The 20,910-nt window shown below is 54.2% G+C and overlaps 7 protein-coding genes across 7 annotated transcripts; 4 read left to right on the top strand and 3 right to left on the bottom strand.

Annotated features, from left to right (window-relative positions):
* Nucleotides 1–2,504: 2,504 nt before the first annotated feature.
* Nucleotides 2,505–2,975, top strand: PHYSODRAFT_516845 (hypothetical protein; the record flags this gene model as incomplete). The annotated part of the gene is made up of 1 exon (XM_009534504.1): nt 2,505–2,975. A coding segment is annotated over one exon (471 nt), but the record flags the coding sequence as incomplete, so codon positions are not given.
* Nucleotides 2,976–3,195: 220 nt separating this feature from the next.
* PHYSODRAFT_515448 (hypothetical protein) lies at nt 3,196–3,909 on the top strand (the record flags this gene model as incomplete). Its single annotated transcript, XM_009534503.1, has 1 exon — nt 3,196–3,909. One exon carries the CDS (start codon nt 3,196–3,198, stop codon nt 3,907–3,909), a length of 714 nt encoding a protein of 237 aa, XP_009532798.1.
* A 374-nt stretch (nt 3,910–4,283) lies between these two features.
* PHYSODRAFT_304088 (hypothetical protein) lies at nt 4,284–4,979 on the top strand (the record flags this gene model as incomplete). The annotated part of the gene is made up of 1 exon (XM_009534502.1): nt 4,284–4,979. One exon carries the CDS (start codon nt 4,284–4,286, stop codon nt 4,977–4,979), a length of 696 nt encoding a protein of 231 aa, XP_009532797.1.
* Nucleotides 4,980–5,180: 201 nt separating this feature from the next.
* On the bottom strand, nt 5,181–8,533 carry PHYSODRAFT_336890 (hypothetical protein; the record flags this gene model as incomplete). Its single annotated transcript, XM_009534501.1, has 7 exons — nt 5,181–5,532; nt 5,624–5,967; nt 6,043–6,261; nt 6,346–6,512; nt 7,220–7,331; nt 7,528–8,130; nt 8,225–8,533. The coding sequence occupies 7 exons, from the start codon at nt 8,531–8,533 to the stop codon at nt 5,181–5,183; spliced, it is 2,106 nt and encodes a 701-aa protein (XP_009532796.1).
* Nucleotides 8,534–14,923: 6,390 nt separating this feature from the next.
* On the bottom strand, nt 14,924–15,671 carry PHYSODRAFT_361538 (hypothetical protein; the record flags this gene model as incomplete). The annotated part of the gene is made up of 1 exon (XM_009534500.1): nt 14,924–15,671. The coding sequence occupies one exon, from the start codon at nt 15,669–15,671 to the stop codon at nt 15,213–15,215; it is 459 nt and encodes a 152-aa protein (XP_009532795.1). The 3' UTR covers nt 14,924–15,212.
* A 1,090-nt stretch (nt 15,672–16,761) lies between these two features.
* PHYSODRAFT_563205 (hypothetical protein) lies at nt 16,762–18,186 on the bottom strand (the record flags this gene model as incomplete). The annotated part of the gene is made up of 2 exons (XM_009534499.1): nt 17,200–18,186; nt 16,762–17,106 (listed from the first exon to the last, which is right to left on the bottom strand). The coding sequence occupies exons 1-2, from the start codon at nt 17,791–17,793 to the stop codon at nt 16,762–16,764; spliced, it is 939 nt and encodes a 312-aa protein (XP_009532794.1). The 5' UTR covers nt 17,794–18,186.
* Nucleotides 18,187–19,459: 1,273 nt separating this feature from the next.
* Nucleotides 19,460–20,677, top strand: PHYSODRAFT_336886 (hypothetical protein; the record flags this gene model as incomplete). Its single annotated transcript, XM_009534498.1, has 1 exon — nt 19,460–20,677. The coding sequence occupies one exon, from the start codon at nt 19,460–19,462 to the stop codon at nt 20,675–20,677; it is 1,218 nt and encodes a 405-aa protein (XP_009532793.1).
* Nucleotides 20,678–20,910: the final 233 nt, after the last annotated feature.

The following is a 20,910-nucleotide window of genomic DNA, read 5'->3' as shown; positions in this document are numbered from 1 at the left end:
CATTTCACAGAACCAACTACAATCGGGCTGTGGTGAAAGGAGGTCCTCTATGGGTGGTCCCTCTGGTGGACAACGTGTTCGGCCTCGGGAAATCAACCTTTGGTCAGGAGTACATTCGGAGATGCAAACAAATGTGGGCTGCTCACCCCAAACGAGGGAAAGACAGTTTCCTGGACACGTTGACCGAGTGCCACACGATCCAGATTCAGTTTTCCCCAATGGACCTCCTGGATAGCAAGTTGACGTTTAAAACTGCTAAGGCCGACGCTACTTTCGTGCAGCTCGTCCGTGGTGTGTTCGAGCAGAAGTACGGCGGGTTGCCTCGTGCTCTCAGCCCCCAGTCGCTCAAAGACAATCCGAGCCTTTACCTTGTTTTCGCGAGTTTGACGAAAGAAGTTGGACCACTGTTCATCGTGATCGACGAAATTGGCGCGGCATTTAATGCCGACAATCTTGGTGACATTGCCAAACGAGAACGCTTCATGGAATTCTGCACAAAGATCCTTTGGCCGTTATTTCCTAACCATAAGTTATTTTTCTTGATTGCTGGTCGCGCATCGTTCCTGAGCTACGTCGGTTTGAGACCAACCGCAGGCGTTGAAATGACAAGCAGCACATTCGAGTTTCAAAGGCTCAGCCTTAATCTTCTTCGGCCACCCGCTATTGAAAAAATCATCAAGGAGACGAATTGGGACGACGAGAAAAAGAAGACCATCAAGGATTACTATGGACTAAACGACGACCAAGTGACGAAGATAGCCGCCCGTCTCTTCCAAACTACGTTCGGCCACCCGCGATCGCTGCTGGAGGCCTTCAAAAAGTGTGATACCGCTGATGAGCTTGAAAACTTCAACCCAACAAGTCCGCTCCTGGACGGGGTCAATTGGCAGCATTTTCGTGAGCGCTTGTGGAAGTTTGAGATACCACTTCGGGAACTCATGAGGCATGTGCGCGAAGAACAAGGACAAGGAAAATATTTCAACTTGTCAAAGACGTGGAGAGACCAGGGCGGCAGAGATATCACGTACGATATCATCACCAACATTTTCGGTATTGCGTGGGAAGGCGAATCGAGGCAGGCGAAGATATACATACCGCAGTACATCCAGTACGCGATATCGATCGCCTTCTACCCTTTCAGAAAGATGCTTGAGATTGTTGCAACGGTACTCGGCGAAGTGGCAATCGACCATCCGGACCAGTTCGAGTACTTTTGCCTGGCGCGCTTCCAGGAGTTGTTTTCTACGAAGATCCGACCTTGTGACAAGCTTCGCAGTTTCTTTTTGAAGGAGCAGCTGTTTGGGAACGCGGACGTCGAGTTCCCAAGGGGTTCATACTTTTTGCCGAAGTTTGCATCGAATGGCAAGGATCCGGCTTCGATGGCCTCAGCCACTGCGAAAAAGGAGAAAGCGGGGCCTTTGCTGACAGAGATTTATGACTTCGCGCTCGAAAATGGGGGGTTGGTCCTGAAGCCGCTTCCGAGGTCATCATCGCCAGACGTCCTGCTGATCTCGACGGCGGGAACGCCATTACTGCTGGGTCTTGCCGTTAAGAATTATACGTTGTCCAGCAAGGTCAATGGCAAAATCGTGCGGGAGGAGTGCAAGAAGTTTAGTCGGCTGTGCACTCAGTATCCGAACTCCGCGACCTCGCTGAAGGTGCTCATTGTGTGTGCGACGTCTTACGACAAGACCCTACAAAAACTGTTTAACCCATCGGCACCGTTGGGGTCCAAGTGCGCGCGGTATTCGATGGACGGCTTCGAGAGGGAGGAGAAGGAGGGCATCAACGAGGTCATAATCCTGGATTTGACCACAAAGAAAAATCGGGCCGAGTTCTTCGGGATCGACGGGGAGAAGCATCTTGTCGACGCGTTGGAGGGCGTCATTACTAAAACCGCGATGGAGAGCACCACGACCAGGATCCAATAGTGCGAGTTTGCCGAGTCGATAGGGCCGTGTGTGCTCTTGAGCGTTGAGCCAAACGTTCCGTCTGGATCAAGGTCCCCAGGTGCGGCAGGTGAACTTGAGTTAATCCTACAACGAAAAAAAAGTTGATTTTGGTGCAGTAGCGGTCTTCTCGTTGACGAGTACTTGAGCACTCTTCTTCAAAACCATTCAGGAAGAGGGTCGATCACTCCGGAATCGTGGCTAAACGCCTCATAGCGGGCTTGCTTGACCTCCTCGAACTTTGACGCAGTTTCAAACGAGTTCTGCTTGATACGATCCAGTTCCTCCTTCTCTTTCCCAATCCGGTTCTGAATCACGTCGAACTTGTCCAACGCGCGCATGTTTGGTTTCATACGCTCCAGCTCAGTGAGCAGCACACCGATTTGCCTTTCGTATCTGGTTTTGATCTCATCGAACTCCTTACCATCCACGACCACATGCGCATCAGGAAGCGCTGAAAAATCCACTTCTTGGTTTGCTGAGTCTTGATGCTGTCCGTTGATTGAATTCTTTCTCTTGGTGCTGACGTATTTGTCCGCTGTGTTCTGCTGCAGTGACTCGTGGAACGAGGAGGTTGCGGAGCCGGGAAGCTTCGCGTCGAAGCCGACGAACAAGCTCCCCCCCGCGCCTCGCCGCTTTGACAACGACATCTCCAGCAGCAGCAGCATCCCGCCGATCACTGGTCTTGACACACCGCGCGGCAAAAAAGACGCCAAGGACTGGAAGAATGACGACCAAGTGGCTTTCGGAGAGCCCAATGACAGTGGAGTTCGCTCACCGTTTTTCTTCGGCGCGAAGCCTCCTCCGGCTGAGGAAGCGTCGGACTTCGGAGACCGTGACGCCCTTGTCTCTCGTGACCCGTACGCTCACTACTCGCGGGACTCCAGCCGTCCTGGGTCGGATAAAAATCTGCCGCCGCTCCGCCACGACGAAGACGACTATTTCTTTGGAGTGCCCAGTGAACCTGTGGCTAAGCCCACGACCTGGGAAGAGATCCGACGTCGCGCTGCCGAGCAGCGGAAGTGAGCAATGGACCTACCATAGCAAGTGCAACTGGGAAACAAGCAAAACCAAGGGAAATGTCGTGAAGCAGAACCTTTGACGAGGGCATTGTGGTGCAGCTGGATTTGGATCGAGCCCGACTGTTCAGTGATTTGTTAGTGTGTGTGTGTCTAGGGCGAGCAGGATGCAGTCGGCGACCGCTAGCAGCGAGAAGCCCAAGGCCGATGATCATCTGAAGCCGTACATGACTGGGGTGAAGAAGCCGAAGGAAGGTGGACTGCAGACTTCCAGCTCAGTGGTGAGGTTCTCCAGCACGAAGGCGTTGTCGTACGAGGGGCTGCTGTCGGAGGAGGAGCTGGCCGTGTTGAGAGCCATCGTGGCTCGAGAAGCTGGGCTGGAAGAGTTGCTGCGCTGCTGCTGCGCGTTCGAGGACGACCAGAGTGTTGAGCTGCTTGAGGCGCTCATTCGTGTTCGAGAGCTCTCGCTAGCGACTGTGGATGCGGTCGCTGGGTGGCGACGACGCATGATCCAGATCCGCCCGTTCCTGTGGCGAGACCTCAACTACGTGCTCAAGATGACGTGCGACCTCGACTTCGTTAGCAAGAGCCAGCTCGCCACCTCTGCGATGGACGGAGTGCGCTTGCCTCGGCGAAACCCGTTCTCGACGATCGGGGGTCTGGACAACAGCATGCGCGTGTTCTGGGCCATCGAAATGCCCCAAGAAGAGGATTTGTCCGTGCTGCTGGACTCGGCGTCGTTCGCGCTCAGCCAGGTGACCGTCGACCTCCCGTCCAAGATTCGTCTCGCAGAGTGCTTTTTGCTCTACGAGGAGCAGCGCTACGGCAAGTTTTCGAGGGCGCAAGCTGCCGCCGATCACCGCTTGAAGGAGTTGGTGCAGAAGGAGGCAGAGTACGCGTCCAAGGCGCGCTTTGGCGCTGTGAAAGAGCCTGAAGACTAGCTGAACTGATCCGTTCTTGACCATAAAGTAAGGTTGGCATCCACTCGCCGCAAAAGAAACCCGAAAGGGTTTAGACTAAGCCGAGCGGTAGTCAGAAGATAATGCCGCTTTCCACTGTCTGCAGAGCCCTAGGTTTCCTTTGAACTCGGGGTCAAACCCACACTACTCGATTGCAGCCTGACTACTATTACTACCCATAGGCCGCCACACACACGATGAGGGTGTTTAGTCGGGTGTGGGCAACTGGCAATGTAGTTTCGCTGAGTTCACCGGGGGCGGCATCATTTTGAACGAGTAGGCCCACCATTCGTGTCGATAGGAAGTGGGTCTGGCGAGAAGACAAGCCAGCAGTCGATTCTGTACAAGGTGGTGCAATGGGTTTCGTGAACTGCGAACGTGCAATGGAGCAGCTTCGGGGATTTCACAAAAGCAACTATAATCGTGCGAAGAACGGTCTCGTTGGTACAGATTGGGCGGTCCCTTTGGTGGACAATGCGTTTGGCATCGGGAAAACAAGGTTTGGCGCCGAGTACATTCGGAGATGTCGACAATTGTGGGCTGCTGACCCCAATCAAGTGGACGACAGTTTCCTGGGCACGTTAAGCAAGTGCCACACGATCCACATTCAGTTTTCCCCAACGGATCTCCTGGATGCCGAGTCGGAGTTTAATTTTGTGAAGGCCGTCGCTGCCTTCGTGAGGCACGTCTGTCGTGTATTCGAGCTCAAGTACGGCGGGTTGCCTCGTGCTCTCAGCCCCAAGTCGCTGGAAGACCGCACGAGCCTTGACCTTGTTTTCGCGTATTTGACGGACGAAGTGGGCCCACTGTTGATCTTAATTGACGACATTGGCGCGGCATTTGGCGATGACAAGCTTGATGACGTTGGGAAACGCAAATGCCTCAGGAAGTTCTGCATAAACATTCTGAAGCCGATATTCTCGATCCATAGGCTGTTTTTCTTGATTGCTGGCAGTGCCCCGTTCCTGAGCAATGCGACTCTGGCAGATGGCTCGATCAGCAGTGCTAGGGTAAGTTTTCGAGGGCGCAAGCAGCAGCAGATCACAGGCTGAAGGAGTTGCTGCAGAAGGAAGCGGAGTACGCGTCCAAGGCGCGCTTTGGCGCTGTGAAAGAGCCTGAAGAGTAGCAGAACAAACAGATCTGGAATGGATGTCTTTAACTGCGCTAAGGAAACTTCATTATAGATTTAAGCTGAGACCAGAAGATAACGCTTTTCCACTATCTTTCGCAGAAGTTGTTCGTATTCGTTTGAGCTATTCGTTTCCAACCTGAACAAAACCTACCGAGAGTTTCGCAACCACCCCCTCCAGCGTCGTTTTGAGCTCAACTTCATCAGCGGGCCCGAAAAACTCGTCGCGGTTTTTGGGTGTGCACAGATCCAGCACAATGGCCTCATCAATGCCAGCGCGAACCTTATCCGGGAGGTTTTCAATTGAAAACACGGCGGATTTGCAGCTCGGGTCAAACTTGGCTCGCAGTTCGCCATTATAAGCCGTCGCACACACGACGAGGACGTTCAGTCGGGGTTGCGAGGACGTGGGCAACTGCATGCACATCCGGCTAAACTTCTCGCACTCAATACGCACTGTAGTTTCGCTGACTTCACTGCAGTTAACACCATTTCGAACGAGTAGGCCCACCATTAGTATCGTGCCGCGACAACGCTGTCATAAGTATGATTTCGGGAGATGACGACCCCGCCAACGGCTTGAGACTCAATTGGCCACCCTTGAGCACAAAGCCGTCCATCTCCTTCATCAACTCGCGCAGTACATATTCGTCCGTGATGACCGAGTACCATGAACGTGATCTCTTCGCTTTCAGCAATATCTTCGGCATGTAACCCGAGTTCTTGGCGAACTTCACGCCAGTGCAGCGCCCAACCTTCTGTGTCTCAGTAAAATAACCGGTCAGTGCGTTGCTCGGAAGTTTTTCCTCGTGGAATAAATCCATGAAGCGCTTCATGCAAAGCAGCTCGAACGGATCAATCGGGTCGACTATCAAACCTTTACTGAGAGCAGGGACAACTTCCGCCACCAACTCTCGGAATGAGTAGAAAGACCTTAGGATCGCGTACTGGACATGCTGTGGGATACGTAACTTTGCGCTCGTTACTTTCCCTTCCCACACGATACCAACCATGACCGTGATGATGTCGTACGTGACGACTTTGCCTTCCTCGTCTTCCCACCGAGTTGATAGGTCGATTTCTTCGCCTTTGACCACACAATCCATGATAGATCGAAGCGGACTCCCAAACTTTAGCAAGCGCTTGTCAAAAGCCTGCCAATCATGCCCGTCCCACGGCTGATTGAGTGCTTCATAGTCGAGAAGCTCACCATAGGAAACACACTTTCCGAATGCCGCCAGTATCTCTCGTGGCAGCGTAAAGGTTGTCTTGAAAAGACGATCTGCTACCTCCTTCACCTTGTCTTCGTCGAGTCCGTAGTGTTCCTGGATAGTCCCCACTTTCTGCCTATCCCAATACGTTCTCTTGATGATCTTGTAGCTAGTTCCCGAACCACCACGCCAATTCCATTGCACGTCGGCTGGTTCAGCAGCCAGGGAGAGAGTAGTGCGTCCACCTAGGTAGCCCGGTGGACGTAGCGAGAGAGATCAAAGTGCGAGGCAGACACGTCAACACTACCAGACAGCTACTGGCCGTCGGACCAGACGTCCTTCGGATAGGAACGGTGGGGAGGACACATTATCGGCGACCGTCACCCCCGGATAGGGTCTTTGGGCTGTGTCCCACAGGTAATCCGTATTTCTCTATCTACTTCGAGTTCAGGAGCTCAAGCCCGAGTGCGGCGAGCGAACGCCTTCGCCCTTACGATCATGGCAGGCTTCGCACTTCCTGCCACGACCCCTGTGGTAGTCCCCACCACCCTACTGTGTTACGCCCTCATCGTGCACCAATCGTCCTAATCTCTGCCTCACCTTAGTTTTACTGGAACCCGTGTACGGCGCCACTCTCTTGCTGTATTTAGTCTTAACTGCTCACCAACCGGGAACAATCTTAACTGAGGGTCGAGCGGCCAGCCGCGCGCTCGTTGCCCCCACCTACGAGACCTCCTATCCTCAACCTACGAGAGGGCCCTTCCTAACCTATCTGCTCTCGCTGTCTCTCAGCCGAACGCCATTCGCTCTGTCGTCGCCTCTCCTCTCTGCATACTACTTGTCCTTCACTCTTCTCCGTGTCCGCCCTCCTGCGATCTTTTGCATGGCCGAAGTCTGGCCTTGAAGTTGTAGGATACCGCCCGTAGCCGGTGTCTCCAGCCCACTGGCTCACCTCCGCCACCATCCAACTGCCGCTGCCACACTTCGCGCCCCGACTGGCTGATCGTCCTCTTCGTCACTCGTTCGTCAAGTCGATGACGACTCGAGTGCGCGGCTGCCGCCGTCTGTCGGCCACGTGACAGGCCGCACTACTACAATCTCCTCGATGGTAGGTGGTCGGAAGAGGTTAAAGCTCAGCCGTTCAAATAGCAATGAACGACCCACACGATAACGCGCGGCCGATGATACCGAGCTCAGGAATGATGCGCGCCCAGAAACGAGGAAAAACAAATTCCTGATCGAAAAAAAATGCACCAGAACCTGGTCACAGAACTCCAGGAATTGCACTCGCTTCATATCGTCATCAAGGCCGTCGCAATCGAAGGCCCTATTGATCTGATCAAGCACGATGAACAGAGGACCATCTTCATGGATCAAACGGCTTAGAACAAACACGTGGCTCGAATAGTCTTGCTGCGCCAGGGGAGTGAGAGCACGAGATAATCTGTCGTACATGTCCTCAAATTCCCAGCAGATGCGGTCCACGAAGGCCTTGCGAGCTTTACCACCGTCAATCCTCAACTCTTTACCAACCACCAGGTCTTTCCAAAACAACTCGATATTGATCGTGTGGCACTTGCGCAAAGTATCTAGGCAAGCATCCTTTGCTTTGTCGGGGTCAGCCTCCCTGGTTTTTTGACAGCTCCGAATGTACTCGGAGCCAAACCGTGATTTCCCGAAGCCCCACACGTTATCCACGAGAGGGATGACCCAGTCTTGATCATGCCCCAGCGCGGCCAGGGAGTAGTTATTCTTGTGAAATTTCTGAAGCTGTTGCGTGGCATGCTCACGCTCCACGTAAAACAGGCAGCAGTTCTTCACGGCATAGACTCGTTCCTCCTCCTCTTTCCACTTCCACTCTGACTCCACGATATCATCGGGTCGGTGCCGCTTTGCCGGACATTCGCCATTTTTCATTTAATCCGTCCCGCGCTCTCGTTCGCTTTGGCATCGGTACAGCCACGACGAGCGCCTTCTTCAGCGTTTGACCACGCGACTTAATCTGCGCCGACCTTCTCAAAGGCTCGGGACTGTCGTCGCTGTACACTTTGAGGGCGGACGCGGCGATGCCGACGAGGAGGTTGTCCTGGTATTTCTTTCTTATAGCATCCCGTAGATCTTCCACTGTGTTCTCCTCGACCAACAAGACGGACGCAGCAGTGGTGTCATTAAACGGAGTGCGGCTGTCGGGTTCCGTAAGCTGGAACCAGACCTTGGGCTCTTTCACGATGAGGGGGTCGTTTGCGTCGCCTCCGAAGTCACTCATTCTTACTCTCGCCCTCAGAGACCGCCCCTCCTCCATCGCCTTACTGTTCGGGAACACTATGAGAGCTGAGGCGTCAATGCTAACTAAAAAAAGGTGTTTGCGAGCCGCAAGCACCTTGCATTTTCGGTCGTGGCATCGGCATAGAATAGGATGGGCGTGCTGCATGATGTGGGGATCAAAGTAAGACTTGACATTAAGAGATTACGAAGCAGCCGCGCGTTGGCACGCCTTAGGCGTGAACCCCATTGCGACGAGTGGTGCTCGTATTGCGAAATGCCAAGTCGCCGTTGCCTGCCATCATCGCTGCGAGTGGTGCTCCCAGTTCTTGCGTGTAGTGTGTGTAACTCTGAAATACGCTTGACTTCCACCTGCCGTGAAGTTTAATTGTTGTTGAATCTGCTCCACCGGCTATTAGCGCAGAGGCCCCGCCGAGTGACAGGATATTCGATGCGGGTCGATTCCGGTGCCGATTGCAGCCGCTTTCAGGGCTTTGGACATTTATTCTGCCTTGAGCATTCGGGACTTGCTGAACGAACATATCGGGTCGGTCGGCCTTAGATGGTGTCGACCGGCTAGTTCCAGCAGCAGTGAGGTTCCGATTACCGGACAGACCCTGCCATGTCCGGATCGTGATAAGTAGCGTGCCGATCCTTCGCCTCGCTGATCGGTCTTGCTTCCGCGGAGTGTTATTACCGCATGAACCGCGTCATCGAAGTTGACCGCAGGATTGCCTGTGATGTCAAGTACTTCGACGTCGCGGACCTCTAGCGCGTACCGGTGCCTTCTCCCTTTGATCGCCAGATATTCGGAACATCTTAGGAGATAGAAGAAACCCAGCAGCGCAGCCCCAAGAAATAGGCGTTGCTTGGGTTTCGTGTAGTCGATTTGGGCGGACATCCAGTCGAGCATTGTACGAGTGACGGGAGATCGGGGTCGAGGAGGAGGGCTGATGCGTCGCATTCCTGCGAACGCTGTGGCGTGGCTGGGGCTGATGACGGGTTCGAACCCGGCATAGACTTTATGATGCCATTTGACATGGCTAACTTGGGCGTGCACGGAGGAGGTAGATCCGACTCGTCCGTCTGAGCATGTAGCCGATGGCAAAAAAGCACCAGTTGCAGAGACCGCGCGACTTGATCGTGCTCTGGTAGCCAGGGAGATCGTCCGATGCGCCGACTGAAGGAGACCCATTGCTTCCATGTCGAGTCGTATTGTCGTCGGGACGTATCTGAAGGGAGCACTCGTTGATCCTGCACGGGTCGCTCCTTGTAGTGGTGCCTCGCACCTGGTGTATTGCAGAATGAGTTAGGTTGGATGATGCTAGGATGTCTGTGCTAGGCTAATATGCATCGGTAGTTTCGTGTTGTGTAGCTGGAGGGGTCGTTGTGGTCATCGCAGGCCGTTATCGTCGCCACTGCACTCATCGCAGGTGGCGCCAGCTCTTGCGATCTCCAACAGTCCTCCTCGACCAAGATGATCCGAGTCTACAGCTTCTCGTTGTGTGGGTTGATAAGCTTGATTATGGCCAGGTTGCGCCCGTGTAGGGTTGCGCCGAGGGGCTTCGTGAAAATGTCGGTTTTCATCTCAGTCGTAGGGCAATAGGTCACGCTGACCTCCTTCTTGCGAATGGCGTCGCGTATGAAGTGGAATTTTATGTTGATGTGCTTCATGCGTGCAGTCGTCACGTCGTTCTCCATGTTCTTGATCGCGCTCTGGTTGTCGATGTACAAGTCGATATTATCATCTTTGCCGTGCAGCTCAAGTTCATTCAGGAGCTGCTTCACCCACAAGCAGTCCTGCACTGCCGTCGCCCCAGCGATGTACTCAGCCTCGGCTGTAGAGAGGGCGACCGTAGATTGTTTCTTGCTGTACCACGAAATGGGCATGGCGTTGATGGTGAGCAGTCCTCCTGAAGTCGACTTTGCGTCCTTGCCCCCGGCCCAATCTGCATCGCGGAAGATGGCTGCCTCAATAGTGTGTCGGGGTGCCTGCGGCCGGGGAAAGTGCAACCTCAACTCGTGCGAGCCGCGCAAGTAGCGCAGGATACGTTTGACTGCAGTCCAATGAGTCGACGTAGGCGTTGAGACGAAACGCGCCAGGAAGTTCACAGGCATCGTGATGTCTGGTCGAGTGCAGTTGCTAATCCAAAGTAGTGACCCAATGGTCTCCCGCATGATGCTAGTGTCGTAGAAGGGCTCGCTGTCCTCTCCGTTCAGGTCCCGAGTTGACTCCATCGGCGTAGTCACGGGGCGGCTATTCTCCATGCCGCACTTTGCCAGCAAACCATCAATATTGGCTGTCTGGTGGAGGTTGATGCCGCAGTCGCTCTGCTCAATGTTAATTCCCAAGCACTTCTTGGCTGGACCCATATCCTTGATCTGAAATTGGTCGGCGAGCTTCTGCATCGTCCAGTCGGAATCGCCCTCACGCTGGCTGACGACCACCACATCATCGACGTAGAGGCCCAGTACAGTTAGCTTGCCTTCATGCCAACGAAAATACAAGCACGGGTCGAGTTGGCTCCTCCTGAAGCCAAGTTCCAGTAAGTAGCGGTGTATAGTGTCATTCCACAACTTGCCGCTCTGTTTAAGGCCGTAGAGACTCTTTCGCAGCAGTAGGCATTTGCCCTTGGGTAATTGGAGTCCGACAGGGGCGCGCATGTAGATGGGTCGATCGAGGTCTGCTCGCAGGTATGCGTTAGGAACATCTCCTTGTCGAATGACGGCATGCCACTGAGATGCGAGGGCCACAATGAACCGCAGGCTCGCGATCTTGAGCACGGGCGCAAAGGTCTCTGCGAAGTCAATGCCAAACTTTTGAGTGAAGCCGCGCGCTACCAGCCGCGCTTTGAACCGTTCCAATTCGCCTTTGTTGTCAAACTTGAGCTTGAACACCCATTTTGCACTTATCAGATTTCCATCAGTAGGAATGTCCACAATTTCCCAGGTAGCGTTCTTCGATATTGCTCGAAGCTCTTCTTCGATTGCCTGCCACCACTCCTGCCAATACGGGCTGTTCATTGCCTCCTCCACAGTTACTGGCTCCTTGATCCCGTCACGCTCTAGTGGTACCGCAAAGGCAGTACCCTCCATGAGTACGATAGTGAGCAGGACAGATGCCGGATTGGCGAACTCTTCGAGAAAAGATTGGGGCAGCCGAAAGTCATCGCGTGGTAGTGCTCGTGTACCTCGATTCAGGCCAAAGATGCGCTGGATGGCACGCGACGTAAGTTGATGCTGCTCTGCAGGGCTACCAGCCCGTGCTTCCTCACCATTAGCGTCATGTGGGGTGTTGGTTTCGTACTGTTGATCGCCAGCATCCTCCTCCTCGCCGCTATTGTCTGCGTCGATGGCATCCATGTATCGCCCCACAGCTCGCGAGTCCAGACGGTCAACGTTCCGGATGTGTGTTGTAGAAATAACACGTTTGGTTCGCGGGATGAGAACACGGTACGCTTTCTTCTTGAAGTCGATGCCAATAACAACTCCTCTTTCAGCGCGCTTTTTCGCTGATCGCTTCGTTGCATGAGCGATGTGGCTCGTACACTTCGAGCCGAATTCGAGGATGTGCGAGACACTGGGTCGTTTTCCGGAGAGGGCCTCAATGGGAGACGCATGGTCGGCGTTCGCTCGAGTCGGCAGATAGTTGCGAATGTAGCTCGCATACAGAACAGCATCGCCCCAAAATCGCTGTGGCAATGCCGAGGCCCAGAGCATCGCTCGGGCGGAATCCATGACAGTCCGGTGAAAACGCTCTGCTTTTCCGTTTGATGATGACATGCCCGCCTCCGTTTCTTGGTGGAGAATACCCCGGTTGCGGAGGAAGCGGCCGAGTCTGGTGCTGCCAAATTCACCACCACCGTCTGAGCGAATCATCTTCACCTTGGTGTCGTATTGTCGCTCAAATTCGCTAACAAAGTCCTCCAAATGCCCTTCCGCGTCGCTCTTTCTGCGGAGCAAGTAGACGCGATTGTAGTTCGTAGCGTGGTCTACAATGGTCAAAATGTGTTTGTGACCGAGCCGATCCGGGGTCATGTCCGTCTTCAGGTCAACGCACAAGGTAGCGCCCGGTTCGTCCGTTGGGGCAGATGTAGAAGTATCCTGCTTGTTCTTCGCGCGTCGAGCTTGTTTCGCTTCAGCGCAGTTCATGCAGAAATCCACCTTCCGATTAGAGGCAACCAGGCCTTCAACGAGGTTTTTGTCAATCATGCGTACCAGATCCTGGTAGTTCACGTGCCCCAGGCGTTCATGCCACTGCTGAAGCGTAGAGGTCGTCATTGCTGCGAAAGAGGCCGCGCCTTGCTCGATTCCAACAGACCAAAGCCCAGTCGAGGCTGAATTACCCACTTCGGCAACAATCTTGCCCGTCTTGTTCGTAATTGTACACTGCTCCTCACCAATGGTTCAGGTGTAGCCTCGAGCGGTGAGTTGAGCCACTGAAATCAGGTTGCGGTCAATACCTTTTGCGCAGTACACGTTTTCTAGCAGGACAGTACGAGGCACTCCTTCTGCCATCGTCGTGATGACAGTCTTTCCCTTCTCAGTAGCGGCGACAAGATCTCCATTCGCCACTTGCACCGACAGGAATGCTGGCTCTATTGCGAAAAGTTGGTCACGGTCGATGCAAAGGTGGTGAGTTGCTCCCGAATCCACTGTCCAAACATTTCCTCTCGTGGCAGAAGCGCCGCGCTCGGCACCGTCGGCAGCGACCCAGACATAGCCTTCATCATCAGAATCTCTAGATGTGTCGTCATCATCAGCAGCGGCTACGTTCGCACTTCCTCTAGTGGCTAGTTGTTTTGCCTGTTCCACGAGTGGACACGTGAAAATCTTGTGACCAGGCTTCCCGCACACATGGCAATGTATTTCACCACGATGACCAGCGGCGGCAAAGGCTTGGCCGTTATTTTGCTGCTGCGGACGTCGATCCGAGTTGTCGTTGTTGTTTCGCTGGTTACGCCAATGCTGATCATCATTGTGGCGATTTCCGCTGCGGTGGCCATGTGAATTCGGTTTCCAGCGGTCAGCATGACGGTTTTTGCGTTCATCTCGCTTCGCACCACATCTGCGCCCGTCACCTTTCAGCTTGTATAGCAGTCGCTTCATGCGATCGGTTTCCGCAACGTAATCGCTTGCGTCGTCGGGCACTGAAGACAACAGCGTGGGCGCTAACTCGGGGCATGCATTGTTTCCGAACACCTCCATGACCATCTTGGTCTGATCACCTTCCATGAGGCTCTCGATGAAGTTCAAGTATTCCAGGTAGTCATGCCACGTATCGCCTTCACGCTTGTTATACTGCATCTTCGTGCTCAGTTCGAGTTGGCTTAGTTTACAGCCAAACTCTGCACGCATCGCGCGCTTCACATCTGAGTACGGCATGCTGTCACCATTATGACGGCGCAGCCACTCTGAGTTCTTCTTGTGATAGTACCTAGACGCTTTCCCCTCGAGGAAGTTGACAATCACCGATGCCTTGATGTCGTCGGTCCAGGTGGATCCGTTCACGAGCTCCTCCGTCCTTATAGCATGCTCGAACTCGTGGATGAAATTCTCGAAGCCAGCTCCTAACCCAGGGTAAACCTCGTTTCCCTTGAAGTTCGAGCAGCGTACGTCCTTGATTTTAGGCTTCTTCGGTGATGGAGGTGCAGTTTCCATGCTAGTATCCGACATGGAGGGGGAACGGGGCGCTCGCGTCGCGAGCTGCTTCTTCAGTTCTGCCAGCTCGGGACTGCCGTCGAAGGATGAGCTGGAGGTGGTCGTGCTGCTCCATTGTCTCTTGGTCCGAAGGGTCAAAGTGCAGGTCGTCTGGCAGTCCTAGGCGAGTATTCCTTCCGTCTTGGTGGTCTTCGTCAGCCTCGTTAGCACCTCGTACCTCCGAGTATTCTTCAAGGTCTTCGTGGTCGCCTCGCGAGTCTTCGAAGTCTTCACTGGTCGCTGCAGAAGGTGAGCCAGTTGGGCTCATATCCTGAAGGGAGCACTCGTTGATCCTGCACGGGTCGCTCCTTGTAGTGGTGCCTCGCACCTGGTGTATTGCAGAATGAGTTAGGTTGGATGATGCTAGGATGTCTGTGCTAGGCTAATATGCATCGGTAGTTTCGTGTTGTGTAGCTGGAGGGGTCGTTGTGGTCGTTCCAGGCCGTTATCGTCGCCACTGCACTCATCGCAGGTGGCGCCAGCTCTTGCGATCTCCAACAGTATCGGCAAGGGAGCGTTGTTGAAGGGCGACCAGCTGCCGTCGTAAGCCTTCCTCATGCTGTCGGGCACTTTGACCTGCATCCAATCATTGGTTAGTTTGTTCCAGAGTGTAAGTTGCGGGTCGGACCATGCGCGGGATCCCAGGTCGGCTAGGAAATTGGATGATCCGGCAAGATGTTCGGCTGATACCCGTATGCTCCCTTCGGCTTCAACTGCTCCAAAAATTCGGTTCATCTCTTGTGATAACGGATTCGTGCTGGTTAGCTTGTTGCACCACGTCACTGCGGCGTTGTTGTCTATCCAGAATCGTACGTGTGTCAATGTGGTGCGGCTCGAGGATCGCCAGTGCTTGCTCCAGCACAGTACTGCTACTAGTGCGCTGAATTGTTCACGTACGTTTATACTCAGCCGACGACGTTGCTTGATGAGGTCTTGCTCGACGGGGTCAAATTGTAGGCGGATTAATTCGTGTCGTACGGGATTCAGAACGCACAGTCCGCTATCGCTAGCATCCATGTACAAGTGTACCGCCGGAGCAGGTAATCCACAAAAATACTCGAGAGGTACCCCGCGTAGACTCCAAATCGAAGAATATGGGCGAACCAGGCGAGATCGAGACGTGCTTCTAGAGTGAGGCTAATCGGTCGTACCCTTGGTGAGCGTTTCCATAGTGCCACTAACTGTTGGAACAACGGTTTAGCCGGGCGGATGCAGGAGCAGATATGCCGTAGACTTCCCAGTAGCTTCGCTAGCGCAGTCCGCGTCGTCTGAGATGAGACTAGAACAGCTTCGACTCTCCCCAGAGCTTTTTGAAGTTTGGATACGGGCATTGATACCGTCATAGCGACGGAGTCCCATTCCAGACCCAGGGCCACTATGTTCGTCGACCACTCGGTGAACTTCTTGTTGTTGATAGCTCTTGGGCCTAGCACCGCCGTCATGGCTAGCCGAAGCGCGCTGTCACAGGCTTAGAGGCGATCATGGGTCTCGTACTCCACCAACACGTGATCGTCTACCCAGTCGAAACAAAAGAACGGGGTAGTGTCAGGATTGGTCGGATCGAGTGTGTTCGGGCTCTCGCGACGCACAAGGTGAGATATTGCTTTTCCAAACACATCATAGTGGGCTGCGGAGCCTGTCCAGCCGAAAGGTAGTGCGAGATCGATGATCGTGACATCTTCGTCAGGTAACGAGAGGCGCTAACATCTTCGTGAACGTGTAGGTTTTTGTACGCAGATTTCACATTGCCTTTCATAATCTTGATTATCAGCGTTGGGTTGGCTTTCCGTAGTGCGATGATTCTGTGCGCGATGATATCGACAAGTTCGTACACGAGCGTGGGTATGCTGTGTTGGTCGGACCAAGCATTTGTTGAGTGGCCCAGCGGAAACGATAAATCGTGAATTACTCTCGTTTCGACTATTGGATCGGTGTCGGCCTTCTCGACACAACCAAATGGACTGTAATGCAGGCGCCACCGCGATGCCGCGACTCGCGATACAACGAGGTATGCACCGCTTCTCTGTCCATCTCGGATGCTTCTGATTAGCGCGTTGCGCATGACTGCCGCAGACTTGTGGTTTGGTACGGGGCAGGTTTGTTGAGTGCCATCAACTTGAAAGACGTGCTTCACACCCTGTGTGGCTGTACGTATGAGCAGGTTCACGTGCGAAGTAGCCACGGGAAGTGATCGTGGACCAGCGCTTTATTTGGTGTGGGCGATGACGCGGACTGGCCTCGCCAGAGACGAATCGTTTCAGCGAGGGTCATATTCGTGCGCGTCACGAGAAGCGAAATGGCTCGTACCATGTCGTGATCGAGCGAGAACGTTGGTCGTGACCCGGTGTCATTCGCCGCTGGTATGCCGTGTGGTGGTTCGACGTCTGCTGCTTCAAAGGCTGCGAATAGCGATTGCTTGCGCGTTTTTTCTGACGCTTGTAGGCACTGTTCTAGGAGCTCGATTACTCTTGATACCGCAGACCGCGATCCCACCCCTGGGTGTGCGGCAAGTGTCGAGGGCACTCGCAGGCTTCATTCCTGCTTCGCGAAGGTCCGAACGCCGCCGTAGGTGTCCCGTATGTACGCCGCTACGGCTTCTGGTAGTTCGGCCGGCTCAAAGTGTGCTAAAAAGCTCTGCAGGCACCGGTCCTTGCTCTTGGACGAACACCCTTGTACAGAAGCATACCGGAGGCAGAGCTGGCGTCCGTCTTTCTTTGGAACTTGGGCCGAGATTTCCTGAGGTACCTTACGGTCCCTACGCTTAACTCCTTGCCGAGCCACAGCGTCGTTTCCTCCTTTGTGAACCGCTCGGGTGCTGTCCCGGGTAGGTGATGGGCCATTAGTCCCGGACGCTTGGTTCGCGCGTGCACGTGAGGCCTTGAACAGTAATCCGGCCAGCTCGGGGTCTTGCATCGTTAATTGGAAACGGACCGAATGGCGCGTGCTAGACCCCGATCGCATGTCTTCAACAACCGCAAGGCGATATGCTCCGATGATGTTGGAGAACCAGAACGCGAGAATGTGGACTTCGGACGAGCTCCACGGGGCAAAATCCTCCAGTTGTTCCCCGAAATCTTTAGCGGCCACGAAGACGTCTCTTGTCTCCTCGTTGAAAAACTCTTTTGCAAACGTGTAAAGCACGGATAGAGCTTCGGTGAGGTCGCTGAACATGGGTTTATCAGGTAATTCGGGCAACGCCACTTTGCTGGAGAAATTGCGCATGTTGACCGCCTTAGCCTTTGATCGGTCGAGTTGGCTGTCGAGGGCAAACCGTGGGAAATGCAGGATGGATAAGTCGCACGCGCTGAACTCGATGTCGAACAGTCGGGAAGCGATAGCCGGATGAGCCAGAAACTTGGTTGTCGTTAAGGTCCGTACATGGTCCATGTAAACGTCTCCGTCCTTACCTATATATGCTGGTGCTAAGATGGCGTCGTGTACTTCTTGTTGGGCACGAGATGGGCGAAAATTCTGCTGTCGTCGATCACTTGGTTCGTTCACTGGGATCAGGTCTGACGGGGAAGTTGAAAGTCGAACTGCTTGCGATATTGGAGGCGGGTTCATTCCTGTCACTTGACTTGGAGATGTCGCTGGTGCCGATAATCGTTGCAGTTGTTGGGCGTAAGCTGCCAGTACCGACGGGTACGGAGCTAACGCGTGCAATATCGCTTGCACCGGGTCGGCGGTAGCGGGTTCAGCGCGCGAATCACCTTGGGCTGTGGTTACGTGGCCTACGGGTGTCGGCGGCGCCTGCTCAGTGCGCACTGTGCGTCGGCGTTTTGGCGCGGGATGATCGATACTAAGCGCGTCCAGTAGATCTGCAAATCGCGTGGCCGCAGCGCCTTCGTTGCTCGACTCTTCTTCGCCAGAAGAGGGCGCATCGACCACAGTTGGGTTTTCGGCGCGGACGGCTGCCGTGGAGATAGTCCGGTGAGTTCGTCGTGGTCGTTCCTGTCGAGTAGTGGCTGGGGGCATCGGGTCCTCATGGTTTGCGGTTACGCTGACCTGGCGTTCGCTTCTTGGCCTTCGCGACCCCTGCGCAGGGCGGGTGGCAGGGCCGTCGAGGAACGTTGCTCCGACGCGGACGTTAGCGGGTATGGCCCGCCCGCCGTCTACGTAGAAGGCGAAGTTGAGGACGTCGACGACGCTGACTAGAAGCTCGTGACCCGTTCTGGGACATACCCACGGCACCATGGCCGATGGTCTGGGCATGGATTGGCGAGTGGCGATTCCTGCTAACAGTCTGGAAATGTCTTTGGTGGCCCGTTGGCCGTTCTGTCCGAGTAGGCGGTCCAGAATTAGCGCGTGGGCCGCTTCGAGATCGGACATCGAAGCGACGTCCTCAAGCAAGACCGCATTCCACCGTAGTACGGCCACAGCTGGAGCAATCTGGGTGGGGGCGCTGAACGGGACTTCATGGGTTTCTCCCTCCGTGCTTACAACGCACACGGTGCTGTTGTAGGCCGTAATTTGACCGTGCCTGAACACGTCGCCAACGCGGTAGCAGACTGGGAGGAAAATTTTCACTCCGGGTTGGCCTGTGCTGAGCTCCGACCTTGAAACTGATCTCGCCGCGGCCACGGCACGCGTGATTGTGGCCGAGGTGCTCTCCTCATCGTCCGAGCGGGGTAGAATGGTCACTTGGACTGTACCCCACGTCTTGCCGTTACTACTGCGTAGTGGGGGCCATCCAGCTGTGCGCTTGGTACATCCGCGGGGAAGAGTAGCACTGAGGTTCGAGACATGATTCGTGCGGCGATGAGGACTTGGAGCTGGTTGGTTTGGCGAAGGGAGAATTGAGAATGAGCTTGGGCGACTTCGACTAGTTGCTGGGTCGTCTCAGGTGTACTTTAAGCGCTGCTAGAGCACGATAAGAGTTGAAGACGACCTTGAACCCCGATTGGTGCCTCTCACTCTTGAAAAACCTCTTTTCGCCTCCGTCCAAAAGCATCAGAAGTCGCCAACGACAGCCCCAGCTGGAACCTTTAAGGAGTGCACCGGTCCAGGGCGACTTGCTCCTTCGACTACACGGAAACACTTCCACTCCATCGATTTCTCTTCGCCGGCGCAGATTCGCGAGTGAGAAACGAGGAATCTGCAGATAGATACATTTGACTGATGTCCGGCGACCTGATAATTCGCCTAAAAGTTTAAAAGTACGAATCGCTCGAAAGAGTCTTCTCGGTTTTTGCTCACTCCCGAATCTGCAGCGGTGAAGACCAAGTCGAAGATGGAGCAGGCGCCGTGGAAGGCTTTCCGTGTGGTCGAAGGGGAAACGAGTCGCTCCCACCAGCTGAGGGTTCCTGCTGGATCTGCTGTTGGTGACTTCTGCGATCAGCTTGCGAAACGAGGCCTTTTCCCAGCTGACCTTGATGTGGTAGACCTCAAAGTGTTCGCCAACCGGGCGAAAGACAGTTTTGAGAAGTACGGAGCGGATACCATGGATCCAATTATCGTGAAAGTGCCCCAAGTCTGGTTCAAGATAATGAAAACCGATGGCCACGTCACCGGTGAAGCATCGGTTCCACTAGCCGAGTACAAGACGATTCACCATCTACAGAATGCACTGGAGGCGAAATACCGCAGTACCCATTTCGCTGGCGTCGCTGCAAATTCCCTCCAGGTGTTCAACGGCAGCGTGGGGCCTTTGGGTGTCGGCTTGCAGATTGGATCGCTTGGTCAACCGATGGAGGAGGCGCTCATCGTGACCGTGGCATGCACAAGAGGCCGGGAGGAAACGAAGGAAGTAGCTGATGATAACCCGGCAAAGCGGCAGCGAGCCGATATCGATAGGAAGTGGGTCTGGCGAGAAGAGGAGACAGTCGATTCTGTACAAGGTGGCAGAATGGCTTTTGTGAACCCTGATCATGCGATGGGGCAGCTCCGGGAATTCCACGAAAGAAACTATAATCGAGCAAACGCCGGTCTTGGTGGTCAAATGTGGGCGGTCCCTTTGGTGGACAATGTGCTTGGCATCGGGAAAACAAGGTTTGGCGCCGAGTACATCCGAAGATGTCAACAATTATGGGCTGCTGACCCCAATCAAGTGGACGACAGTTTCCTGGGCACGTTAAGCAAGTGCCACACGATCCACATTCAGTTTTCCCCAATGGATCTCCTGGATGCCGAGTCGGAGTTTAATTTTGTGAAGGCCGTCGCTGCCTTCGTGAGGCACGTCTGTCGTGTATTCGAGCTCAAGTACGGCGGGTTGCCTCGTGCTCTCAGCCCCAAGTCGCTGGAAGACCGCACGAGCATTTACCTTGTTTTCGCGTATTTGATGCTCGAAGTGGGCCCACTGTTGATCGTGATTGACAAAATTGGCGCGGCATTTGATACCGAGAAGCTTGATGACGCTGGGAAACGCGAATGCCTCAAGAAGTTCTGCATAAACATTCTGCAGCCGATATTCTCGATTCATCGGTTGTTTTTCTTGAACGACCGTTCCTGAGCGACGCGACTCTGGCAAATGGCTCTATCAAACTTGAACGCGTCAGCCTGAGTCTTCATCACTGAAAACTCACCAAGGAGGCTGAAGGTAGTACCCCCAAGTAAGGAACAACCATATGAAGGTCAGACATAATAAAATAACTTCGTCATCGATTGAAAAGCTGCATCCCTACAGCATCGCAGGCGGTATGCAGCTCATGCAAAAATAATAAGTCAGTCAGTCCTTGACCCCTT

The sequence above is a fragment of the Phytophthora sojae genome, assembly GCF_000149755.1.
Source record: "Phytophthora sojae unplaced genomic scaffold PHYSOscaffold_7, whole genome shotgun sequence".
Taxonomy (NCBI): domain Eukaryota; phylum Oomycota; class Peronosporomycetes; order Peronosporales; family Peronosporaceae; genus Phytophthora; species Phytophthora sojae.
Note: the sequence above shows the minus strand (reverse complement) of the source record. Positions and strands in the feature narration are given on the sequence as shown.